At 40.7% G+C, this 13,420-nt stretch overlaps 1 protein-coding gene across 1 annotated transcript; it reads left to right on the forward strand.

The window, feature by feature from the left end:
- The first annotated feature begins 12,447 nt into the window (after window positions 1-12,447).
- CLDN17 (claudin 17) lies at window positions 12,448-13,107 on the forward strand. Its single transcript, XM_042903557.1, has one exon. The coding sequence runs from the start codon at window positions 12,448-12,450 to the stop codon at window positions 13,105-13,107; it is 660 nt and encodes a 219-aa protein (XP_042759491.1).
- The last annotated feature ends 313 nt before the right edge of the window (window positions 13,108-13,420 follow it).

Raw genomic sequence — 13,420 nt, forward strand, 5'->3', positions numbered from 1 at the left:
GAACCTTATTGGGAATTGGAATAATTTATGGAAGAGCACACTAAGGATTTCAATAAAAGGATAAAGGAAAATAGTAACTGACTTGTGGCATATTAGCATTGTATGAAGTATGTACAACAAAGCAAAGCATAAGTAAAATTTAAAGGCAGGTAACAACAAAGACTATAAGTGCAGATTTCATAGTGTTATTTCTAATATATAAAATTAATGTATACTTTTTTAAGTTTATTAGGATTTTTACGTCCTTATAAGCAAAGAAAAAATTGTAAATCCTTTAGAGGTCTTGCCAGCTATTTATTTAAAGTTTTTATTCAGATTTCAGTTAGTTAACATACAGTGTAATATTAGCTTCAGGTGTGCAATATAGTGATTCAATATTTCCATACAACAGCCAGTGCCCATCACAAGAAGCGTGCCCCTTAATCCCCAACACCTATTTCTACCATGCCCCTACCCACCTCCCCTCTGGTAACCATTAGTTTGTTCCTTAGAGTTAAGAGTCTGTTTCTTGGATTGCCTCTCTGTCTCTCTTTTCTTTTCCCTTTGCTCATTTGTGTTGTTTCTTAGATTCCACATATCAGTGAACTCATATGGTATTTGTCTTTCTCTGACTTATTTCTCTTAGCTAAATACTCTCCAGTTCCATCCATGTCATGGCAAATGGCCAGATTTCATTCTTTTTGATGGCTGAGTAACTCCATTATATGTATGTGTGTATATATAATATATATCTTTATCCATTCATCAGCCAGAGGACACTTGGGCTCTTTCCATAATTTGTCTATAGTAGGTAATACTGCTATAAACATTGGGGTGCATGTATCCCTCTGAATTAGTATTTTTGTATTCTTTTGGAAAATACATGACAGTGTAATTGCTGGGTCATAGGGTAGTTCTATTTTTTAACTTTTTGAGGAATCTCTATACTGTTTTCCTGAGTGGCCACACCAATTTGCGTTCCTACCAACAGAGTAGGAGGGTTCCCCTTTCTCCACATTCTTGCCAGCACCTGTTGTTTCTTGTGTTGATTTTAGCCATTCTTCAGGTGTGGAAATAATTTTTAAAACATACCTACCAAAAGAAAAAATGATCAAAGAAGATAAATAGATCATTGGCAAATTTTTTTTAAGATCCTGAAAATAAATGAAACATAGTAATTTAGTCACGCTAGTAATCACAGAAATGTGAAGTCTAACAATCATAAAATACTGTGCTCCACCTATTAAGTTGGATTTTTTTGTTATGATAACCTAGTGATGGTAAATAAACAGAGTAATAAGTACTTTCAAACACTGCTGATGGGAAAGTTTTAAAATATATATCTCAAATCTTCAACTGAATAAACTAATAAGTGGGAGAGGAAACACAAAGCTCCCATGCTGAAGAATTCCAAGTGGTGTATATAAATGCTCCATTCCTATACTGTGGGCAGTGTATAGTGACTTCCTTCCAAAGAGCTCAACATGGGAAGTAGGTGGGAATAACTGTGCAGTAGAGAAATCTGACAAATCCTACGCCAGCCAGATGAACAAGGTCAACACAGTCATAAATAGTATAAATAGCACTTTCGATATTATGTGATGAAATGACACTTTACCACTGTGATCTTCTTTCCCCAATCCTGTAACCTGTCTAATCATGAGAAGTTCCAGTAGAAAATCACCATACAAAGTAACAGAGCAGCACTCTGCAAATATGAGGCAAGTTTGAGAAACTGTCACAGCCAAGTGCAGCCTAAGGAAACATCACAACTAAAGGTAAGGAGGTGTCTTGAATGGGATCTTGGAACAGAGAAAGGATTCTAGCTGAAAATCTGAAAATCTAGGAAAATTTGAAAAAGCTAGGAACTTCAGTTAATAATCATGAGTCGAGGGGAGCCTGGGTGGCTCAGTCAGTTGAGCAGCCGACTTCGGCTCAGGTCATGATATCGCAGTCCGTGAGTTCGAGCCCCGCGTCGGGCTCTGTGCTGACAGCTCAGAGCCTGGAGCCTGTTTCAGATTCTGTGTCTCCCTCTCTCTGACCCTCCCCCATTCACGCTCTGTCTCTCCCTGTCTCAAAAATAAATAAACGTTAAAAAAAAAATTAAAAAAAATAATCATGAGTCGATATTGCTTTATTAATGGTGACAAGTATATAACTGACATACCAATGATGATGCCCATAATAAGGGAAACTAGGTGTGAGAAATAAAAACTCTGTATTAGCTTCTTAAATTTTTCTAAATCTGAAACTCTTCTAAAAAAATAAGGTCTTTGTAAAATATAACAAAATGGACTATTTTGTTTATCTGAAAGACTGTCATAAAAATAATTATTCAAATTTTTTTAACATTTATTTAGAAAGACAGAGTGCGAGTGGGGGAGGGGAAGAAATAGAGGGAGATACAGAACCGGAAGCAGGCTCCAGGCTCTGAGCTGTCAGCACAGAGTCCGACTCGGGGCTTGAACCCACCAACAGGGAGATCATGACCTGAGCTGAAGTTGGATGCTTAACTGACTGAGCCACTCAGGCGCCCAAAAAAATAATCATTAAATGAATATACACTAAAACCTTGGATTGCAAGTAACTTGTTCTGCAAGTATTCCGCAAGACCAGCAAACATTTCTAATACATTTTAACTTGATAAATGAGCAATGTCTTGCAATACGAGTAGTACATGACTCCAAATGTCACACGATCACAACTGATCCAATGGTTCTTGATATTTGCTTTGATATACAAGTGCTCTGGATTACAAGCATATTTCTGAAATGAAGTATGCTCACAAACCAAGGTTTTACTGTATTTTGATCAAATTTTGATTATAAAATGAGTATACAGAAAACTTATTTACTACATACAATAAGTTAACCAATTTATGTTGATTATTTTATTTAATCCATATAAACCGGAGAGAAAAGTGAGGTTCAGAAAGGTATGTTGGTATTCTTTAAACTGATATCCACAGCAACCTGAGAGTCTCAAAAATATGTAGGGACACATCTGCTCACTGAGAGTTTTTAGTTATGTTGGATTATCTGGATGATGATTATACTTGCCTTCTGCCCTATGATTGACCCAAGTAATTATTTAAAGTGAAAATATTAAACATGTAATGTGCGTGATATGTATCTGGCTTCTTTCAGGCTGGCTTGTCCAAATTTTAATTTTTTTTAACATTTTTGTTTATTTTTGAGAGACAGAGACAGAGTATGAGCGGGGGAGGGGCAGAGAGAGAGGGAGACACGGAATCAGAAACAGGCTCCAGGCTCCGAGCTGTCAGCACAGAGCCCAATGCTGAGCTTGAACCCACAAACCATGAGATCATGAACTGAGCAGAAGTCAGACGCTCACCCGACTGAGCCACCCAGGCACCCCTGGCTTGTCCAAATTTTAAAGTAAGGATATTTGGTCTGCATAACCTAGTTACTGTTCGAATTATTTTTATTGTTTGTACAGATATCATTGCGATGTGAGAGTTCTCAATTTAAAGAAGTTCAAAATTAGCCTTTAGTTTGTTAACTCATATAATAAACGGAGACATTGGTTTGCCTTCACGGAAATGACATTGCACACTGACAATTTTTTTAAGCACAGGTTAAGTGTAGTCACGGCATACTGTACATATGTAAAGCTCAGACCACAAAGCTAGCTAGTGGGATATTGAATCCTTAAAACACAGAGACACTCAGGCAATATCAAGTGAAAGAACTTGCTAAGCTTTTCTCATATTTGTATCAGATGATATGAACAGATCTAGTTTTGTATAGCTCATAGTAAGTATAGGAGTAAAGATGTAATAAAGAACAGTACATTTTAATTTGCTGGTATTTTACTTATGGGCAGGCTCTCAGATGTTTTGGCTTATCAAAATATTGGATCAATTGAAGAACAGTTTCATTGTTAAAATGAAAAAAAAATGACAGTGATAAATGAATGTTTCAAATCATGGCGCATCACACTCTAAATCCAACAAATAGAAAATGACTTGTGGAGTACAAATTATAAAAGTATACCCTCTGCTAGTAAATCTAACCAAAATTTAGTTTTAAAGATTCAATAATATCTAGCAAATCAAAGTAACACGGATAATTTAAATGTTATCAGTTGTGCAGTTTTGTTTGTATTTAATCTGTTGATTATTTCGGTTTTATGTTGTTTTGTAAGAGCCATAAGCATAAAATTTCATACCCTGTATCATGTCTGAACATAACCAAAATAGTATGATAGAAATGGCTTTTGAAAACTTGTTCTTCAAAGGTATTCGAACATAATTCACAGTTGAGAAGCACTATACAAATACTCCAGTTGAGGTGTTTTCAATGATAATGGGTAAGCATGCCCTCACTTGCTGTTTTAAAAAAATAACATTGCCTAATTGCAGAAAGATAAGCGCAATAAATCCATCATTTTTATTTCAAAGCTTTTCACCACCTACTCACATAAGATAGAGTTTAACTAGAAATATAAAATATTTACACTCAAGATTCTTGTCAAGGAGAATAACCTCTGATTCACTCTCGAGTCTCAAAAGCTCTACGGAGAGAAATAATATGAATGTAAAATTACCTTAAGGATATACAACCCATCCATTCATATAGATCAGCGCCTCTCAGTCCCAGCTGAAGACTCAACTCACCGAAGACACATACAAAATACTGATGCCTGGGTCCTCTCTTGAGCTATTTTGATTTAATGGGTTTGATGGGAGACCTGATATGTATAATAACTTCTCTCCCAGGATTCTAATTAAAAGCCAAAACCGAGAACCACTGAAACAGAAACTCTAAAGCAGTGCTTCTCATACAGTCTGCAAGCTGGTATGACAGAGGGTGTTTTCACAATCCTGACGCCACTATCACAAAACATAACATAAACAAAAATTCTGAAGCCACAGCCCCGCCCCCAGGCTCCTGGTTTAATGGGATTGGGGTGGGGCCCCTGCACTGGGATTGTTTCAAAGCTCCCCCGGGGTGATTCTAATGTGCACTCGGGCTGAGAACCACTGATCTAAGACCTGAATGCCTGGACCACATCATTTAGGCTCCTGTAAAAGAACACCTGGGCAAATTTGTCTACTCTATTTACTGTAAGGATGTTGTTCATTGTATTCCACAGTGAAAGAAGTTCTTTCTGGTGTCAGAAGCAAAAAGAATTATGTAACCCTTAAAGACATGTCTCTCTTTTTATTCATGGACATTGCGTGACTGCTAAAACACTCCAAGGCAAGTTCATGGCCAAGGCTTAGCAAACGTGGTGCCTATTTTGTGGACAAACTTCATGCATTTTTATCTTCTATATTCTACTCTTGTTTTACCCTGTCCCCCAAATTCTCATTTGCTTTTCAGTAATCACAAGGCTCCTTGTTTTGTCTTCTATTTTGGCAAGTTGTCTTCAATTATTTCTGCAGCCATATGAGATAGAAAAAAATAAATAAATAAAGGAGAGAAGGAAAAGGGAGAGAGGAAGATAAATCCAAAGGTTTCTATAGCATATTCTCAACTGTGTGCAGAAGCAAAACCACATACACTGAATACAGGCTTTCATTACCTGGAGTGAACTCAGATTTCACTGATTGGTTTCACACCAAAGGTCCATATAAATACTGACACGTAAGTAGCCTTAAGACGATTGAGTTTCTTTTAATTTTTTTTTTAATGTTTATTTATTTTTGAGAAAGAGAGAGAGCGCTCACACCTGCGAGGGGCGGAGAGAGAGGGAGACAGAATTCGAAGCACGCTCCGCACTGCCTGAGCAAAGCCCAATGTGGGGCTCGAACTCAGGAACTGAACTGTGAGATCATGACCTGAGCCAAAGTTAGATGCTCAACCGACTGAGCCACCCAGGTGCCACAAGACAGTTGAAATTTGAGGTAGTAATGCAAGATAATGGGTTAAATTCAATCTACCAGCTGGTGGTATTAAACCTAATTTAGTTGGTTTTTAGATTACTCCCAAATGCATTCCTGGAATAGAAGCTATTTAAAAAAACCTACCAAATGAGGTGTTTAAATCGTGACTTCGTATATTTCATCATATGAATACAGGCTTTAACTCTGTAGAAGTATTCAAATTGTGAATTTATAATTTAAGAAGATATAATTAAGTATTGATCCTCAAGTTAGAGGACAGCCTAAGTAAATGAAACATTGTATTCATTCATTCATTCCTTATTCATTCCAACAATATTTCTTGAGCAGACAACTACTGGCGTGCTCTGCGTCAGGCTCTCTGCTGGGCGCTGGGAATCTAATGGTAAGCAAATTTGACACCGTCTCTGTTCGAGTAGAATCTACGCTCTAGAAGGGAACAGACTTAAATGGAAATGCATATTTGTTGAGAATTGGTGGAAAATGCTCTGGAGAAAAATGCAGTTCTATGAAAGACTAAAACAACGGCAGGGGTGGGGAATGATATGATCCAACTCAAAACAGGTTTCTCTTGTGACTACATTTGGATCCAAATCTGAAGGAGAATGAACGATTATTAGATGGGCAGGGTTACACAGGTCAGGGGAATGTGGAAGGTGCTTTAGGTAGAAAGAACAGCATTATTCCTGAGTCAGTAATAGGGTAGGAGCCCGTCTCTGTATGTGTGTATTCATGCATTTACCTCCATATAGTAGTTTCAAATCAATCTCATAGACATCCAGTTAAAACTTTTCCAACTCATTTGTACTTGTTAAAACTTGCCCTGAGCACTGAGGGGGACAAGACGTCATCTTTCAAAACAGACACACAGTAAGTTAGGAGAATGCCTGAACATTTTCAGGTGTGTAACTCCTGAAAAGGGAGAAAAGTAAGGCCAGACAACGACGCTTTGAGTGTCCTAAGTTTTTCATTCTGATGTTACACGTCCACCCCTGTTCACTTCAAGCGGAGGCGGCAGGTGAAGCTCTGACATATTTTTACAAGAAGTCAAAAGTCCCTCAACCTAACTTCGATTCTCTAAGACCCCAGAACAAGTCCCAGGATGACAAGACGATAGAGTGAGTCAGCAGTCTGTGTGGCCAGATTGCTCTCCCTGATTGCGATCTGATCATAATTTGTCAACAGGATGGAGGTTGTAGATTCTTACATACGTGTACAGCCCAGACTGTCCCTGTGAGCTGCAAAATATCTAATTCTTTACAGCCTCTACCGGGATGGCTCCCAGCCGACTCGGGCTCTACGTCTGAAATGTAATTCTTGATCTATTTCTAAGAGGTCACTCATCCTTCAAGGGTCTGTCACCTCAATACACGCACCGCTGGTACGATGACACTCCTGTCAGTGGAGACAGTCACCCGTGACTCGTTTCCCACCTCCAGGCCGTCGGCCACCCTCACCAGCTACAACTCCGATGCACGGTGCAAATCCAGCCACTCTCCTGCATCCCCTGTACGCTGACCGCCTCCCTCATCTTCCAGTTGGATGATCGCAATAAACTTCTAACTGGTTTCTTCCTATTCTATTTTGCGCCTTTCCAGTCCTTTCCTTCAGAATATCGATCTGTTGTGGTTTGGGGGTTTGCTTTTGCTTGTAGCACAAACTCGATCGTGTCAGTTCCATGCTTGAAATCTTTCACTGGCTTTGCATTGATCTCAAGAGAACATTGTTCACAAGAGCCCACACATCTGGACTTTGCATTGGTAGCTTCGTCTGCCCGTTACTGCAGCCCCCATGTCCCTTGTGTTCTAAGCCTTCCATCTGCATTAGCCCCAAGTTGTCTTCACCCACGGAACTTTCACTCACTGTCTCCCATGCCCGGGATGCCCGTTACCTGATGATCTAATTCCTACTCAGTCTTCAGGTTATAGCTTAAATATTGTTTTGTTAGCGAGCCTTTTCTTTACCTCGTAATTAAAATTACGGTCTCATCTGTTTATACTCTCATTGTACCTTATTTTTTCTATACTCTGATTTTACCCATAGCTGTGTCTCATTTTGTACTTAGGTATTTTATTTTTATTTTTATTTTTTTTGCAATTGCTTGTTTATTATTTACTACTCTCACTCAAACAAGGTCTGTGAGGGCACAGAATGGAGTCAGGGTCAGAAGATAAGTTTTATTTATTTATTTTTATTTATTCATTTTTTAAAAGGCAGCCTTTTTATTTTTAATGTTTTATTTATTTTTGAGAGAGAGAGAGAGAGAGAGAGACGGAGTGCAAGTGGGGGAAGGGAAGAGAGAGAGGGAGACACAGAATCGGAAGCAGGCTCCAGGCTCTGAGCTGTCAGCACAGAGCCCGACGCAGGGCTCGAACCCACGAACCGGGGCTCGAACCCACGAACCATGAAGTCATGACCTGAGCCGAAGTCGGACGCTTAACCAACTGAGCTACCCAGGCGCCCCAGAAGATAAGTTTTAAAGCTGAGCACGGGCCAGTCCAAGGATGGGTCTTTTGCATCATGCTAAGGGATTTGGATTTTGTACTGGAGGAAGAGGAGAACTTTTAAAAGAATTTAAGTAAGGTGGTGGCTTGCTCAGAATTTGATTCAGGAACCTCTGTGTGGTCCCCAGTGGAGTATGGATGAGAAAAGAGTTAAGACCAGAGGCAAGGAGACTGGAAAAGACATCACTGGATTGATTCGGGTGAGAGAGCTTGAGATGAAACTAAGCACAACAATGTTACCACAAAACTATTTTCTGATGTTAAAGATTTTATTTTCAAGTAATCTCTGCACCCAACATGGGGCTCAAACTCACAACCCCAAGAGCAAGAGTCATCTGCTGTATGTATTGAGGCATCTAGTTGCCCCAAAAGACAAGAAATATTTTCAATAAATTAGAATATGCTGTTAATCAATAGTTGGGTTTCCTTCAAAGCAATCTCTGAGGTGGAGGTTAGGGTACATTATTTTTTACTATGAAGTACTTTTGGGATCAACACCTGAGGAAAAGAAGGGAAGGAAGAGGAGTGGGGGAAAGGAGGGAAGCTTAAGGGGAGGTGCAGAACCAGGTGATGGCTAAGGCATCAAGCCAAGACTGAAACAAGTCCCTCTTCAAAATATAAACACTTTACCGCCTCAATTAGAAGATGATGGCTTCTTTGGGCCTCTACAGAAAAGCCAGTGAGGCAGGGTATGAAAGTGTTATTTGAAGACAGGAGTAAGAATGCCCAGGAAGGGGGTGCCTGGGTGGCTCTGTTGGCTGAGCATCTGACTTCAGCTCAGGCCGCCATGATCTCACAGTTAGTGAGTTTGAGCCCCACATCTGGCTCACTGTCGTCAGCATGGAGCTCACCTCAGATCCTCTACCCCCCCCCCCGTCTCTCTGTTCCTCCCCGATTCATGCTCTCTCCCTCTTTCTCTGTCAAAAATGAATTAAAAAAAAAAAACATTAAAAAAAGAAAAAAAAAAAAAAGAATGCCCAGGAAGTCTGTCACATTTCTAGCAAACTTCCATGTTGGAGCAGTAGAAAATATAAGTGGATTACAAGAGTCATGTGAATAAATTGCAGGGAACACATTTCTGGCAAAATCAAGTTTTAATATGGAAGAGAATCGAGTATATTTATATTCTAAAGGACAACGCAGAGAGAGGAAGAGGATGTAGATACAATGAAGGGAGGGAATTATCAATGGAACAGGAGCCCCCGAGGAGGAAGAAGGGGTTAAGATTCCCAGAAAGTTGGAGAGGAAAACAATATCTCCCTTTCAACGTAAAGAAAGAAAGTAAAGCTGATGTTGAGAATCGGCTTTGCCTATGAGGAGCCAAAAACAAAAGTTCCTACATTATTTATGTTTCTTAGATTATACCTATAATCAGGATGTACCTCCACATTCTAAGTAAACATATGCTCTCACTCGCATTTATTTGTAATACAGACCAGATGTTTTACCTGAAGAAAAAAAAAAAATCAAACAATTAGAAAAGAACAGTAAGTTGGAAACTTCTAGGACAAAATGAAGATAGGGTTTAAAGTGAGATAGAATGAGGAAGAGGAAATAGAACACAGAAGACAAGGTGGAAGCGACAAGTCAGAATAATGTTGGCAAATCCCTTCAGGGTGGGAAGAAACGTGTGTCTCAGTAACCTTGAACAAAGGCAGAGAAAACCCTGCCTTCTGAGCTGGCGTTAGGAAACTCTGAACTACACAGAAGTTATCTGTTTCCTCAATGATCCACATTCCTTAAAGAGGGAGTTCTCACTTGATCTAGAATGGTACTAACACAGCAATAGCAACAAAACAGAGATATGATTGATACATAATAGCTAGAGAGACCACCCATCTTAAAAACTCAAGTTTCCATAGTTCCTAATGCAATTAATGGGCTCTTTAAATCTGGATGGTATTGGACCTGCCATTGGCTCTTGGGCTGTGGTTGACTGAGAGGGAGGACCTGTTGCAAATTGCAACTTCTCCCAGTTGGAATATGCGTGGTGTGCTCATTTCAAGCAGGTTTCATCCTTGAGATGGAATCGTTGCAGTAGGATGTGAACGAAAAGGGGAAAGGTCCAGGCTTCCCACAGTAAGCATCATGGTCCTTGGACAGTGGCCGGGAAGTGATACTCAAGGATGAAATATTGATTATTGAACTTTGAAACAGTCTCAATGGAATTCTGCTTGCTTTGAAAACAATTTGTGAAACTACTGACAGGTAGTATTAAATTTCAGGTTCAGTCCCATTCATCTGGAAAAACTTGAAAACATCTCTCCCCTCCCCCTTTTGAGTCAGTCAGAGAGGTAAGTATAGCAAGATAGAGATTGGATGAATTTCTAGATCATTACCACATAGCTAGCCTAGCCACACACTCTGAAGACCTCACATTCTGCATCTTGCAAACAAGGGACTTAAACCTGTTATAACTTGGAAGACACCTTCCATCTCTAAGAACTTTTCCATTACCTGAATTTAAGTAATTGCACAGATAATCCAAAGGGCCACTTTTATATTCTTCCATAAAAATGGAGTATACATTTTTGGCTTTGATAAATGTGATATATTTCAAGCTGCCATTGAAGAAAAAAAAAAAAAAAAGATAATCGGGCACCTGGGTGGTTCAGTAGGTTAAGCGTCCAATTTGGCTTAGATCGTGATCTCATAGTTCATGGGTTCGAGCCCCGCATTGGGCTCCGTGCATTGGGTTCTGGAGCCTGTTTTGGATTCTGTGTCTCCCTCTCTCTCTGCCTTTTCCTGGCTCTCACTTTGTCTCTCTCTCTCTCTCTCTCAAAATAAATAAACATTAAAAAAAATTAAAAAACAAAAACAAAAACCGCTAGGAATGCCTGGGTGGCTCAGTCGGTTAAACATCTGACTTCTGCTCAGGTTATGATCTCCTGGCTTGCAAGTTTGAGCCCTGATGTGGGCTCTGTGCTGACAGCTCAGAGCTGGGAGCCTGCTTCCAATTCTGCGTTTCCCTCTCTCTTTGCCCCTCTCCTGCTCATTCTCTTTCTCTGTCTCAAAAATAAATAAACATAAAAATTTTTTTTAATTTTTTTTAATGTTTATTTATTTTTGAGACAGAGAGAGACAGAGCATGAACGGGGGAGGGGCAGAGAGAGGGAGACACAGAATTGGAAGCAGGCTCCAGGCTCTGAGCCATCAGCCCAGAGCCCGACGCGGGGCTCGAACTCACGGACCGTGAGATCGTGACCTGAGCCGAAGTCAGACGCTTAACCGACTGAGCCACCCAGGCGTCCCAAACATAAAAAATTTTTTAAAAACCAGCTAATCAAAGTTTATATACGAAACATTCCACCAGAGAGGAAGTGTTACTTAACAGATATTATAACAAGTACCAGTAAATTCAATTATAAGGACTGCTTATCTCTGTTCTTCTTTCTGATCTTAAGAATAAACCAAATTCTGAATTTTTTTGCATAGGACTCCTCCTTTTTTATCAAGTATCAGAGGTTTTAGTAGAAGTCTTGAAACTAACTGCTACACATTTTTCCAGATTCAGAGGTCTTTATTAAAACCAGAACTGACTAACCGTATTGAAGACGAGTGGCTTAGATTAGAAAAAAGTAATAGATCATCTACACCGCAAAGTGTTCTTCAATTGCTCCCCAAAGAACTGGTAAGATTTTTGCATTGTCTCCAGTTGTGACTTAACTTAGATGCTTACGCTTTTTTCTCAGAGCGATTTTTTCCAGCAGGAAGTCTTCAGCTCTGTAATTAGCAATCCACAATGGAAGCTTTGACACTTAATTACAACATTGCTAAGACAATAATAATAAAAGGAAGACCGAAGTTGAATGCAGTATTTCTGGACACACCTCTGGCTACCTTCTTATTGGCTGGGAAACAATTATATATGACTAGTAAATAATCCATACCGAAATGAATGCCTGTGTACAAAGGCAGGTACTTCTAGTTAGGCCAAGTTCAGTCGCTGGTGCTGCTTTCAACTAAAACAACATGGGCAGGGACACTGGAGAACATCATCAGAGACTGCTGTAGACTCAAAGAGGCCTCCTCCACGTTCTGGATCTCCAGCAGCTTCTACCATTCCAGGCTGGATCGGTCTTCAAAGCAGAGGCGATGGCATTCTATCCCCTGCAGATTGCTGGTCTGGCTCTTGGCTTCCTTGGCATGGTCGGGACTCTTGCCACAACCCTCCTGCCCCAGTGGAGGGTATCGGCTTTCGTTGGCAGCAACATCATCGTTTTTGAAAGGCTCTGGGAAGGGCTCTGGATGAACTGCGTCCGACAAGCCAAGGTCCGGCTGCAGTGCAAGTTCTACAGCTCTTTGTTGGCTCTCCCACCTGTCCTAGAGGCAGCCAGGGCCCTCATGTGTGTCGCCGTCGCCCTCTCGCTCATCGCTCTGCTTCTTGGCATCTGCGGCATGAAGCACATCCGGTGCACGGGCTCCAACGAGAGGGCCAAAGCGTACCTTCTGGGGACCTCCGGGGCCCTCTTCATCTTGACCGGCATCTTCGTTCTGATTCCTGTGTGCTGGACGGCCAACATCATCATCAGGGATTTCTACGACCCAGCCATCCACGTGGGGCAGAAACGAGAACTGGGAGCAGCCCTCTTCCTCGGTTGGGCCAGCACCGCCATCGTCTTCATCGCAGGTGGTTTGCTCTGCGGGTTCTGCTGTTGCAACAGAAAGAAGCCGAGACACCGATACCCAGCCCCGGGATACTGCGTGCCCCACGCGGAGAAGCGGAGGAACGTGGCCTCCACCAGCTATGTCTAGCACCTGCTTTGGGCTCCAACTGTGGATTCCAGTCAAAGGTTTTCATAGAGCCCTGCCAGACGCTGTAAGTACGTCGGGCGCGAGAACTGGCCTTATGGCTTCATTTCAATGGAGAGGAAAGTATAAACGGTAGATAGATCGTACTTGGTCACCCGTGGTAGGAATAGAAATGGCTTACTTTGGACATTCTAACTCCGTATGTATTAAATGCATTTACTATTATGAGACACAAATGATCCCCGTTCCAATTTGTGGAGTCAAAAATCGAGTATGTCCACAACCTTAGTATAATGATAACTACTGGTTTTTTGTT

Source organism: Panthera leo, chromosome C2 (genome assembly GCF_018350215.1).
Source record: "Panthera leo isolate Ple1 chromosome C2, P.leo_Ple1_pat1.1, whole genome shotgun sequence".
Taxonomy (NCBI): domain Eukaryota; kingdom Metazoa; phylum Chordata; class Mammalia; order Carnivora; family Felidae; genus Panthera; species Panthera leo.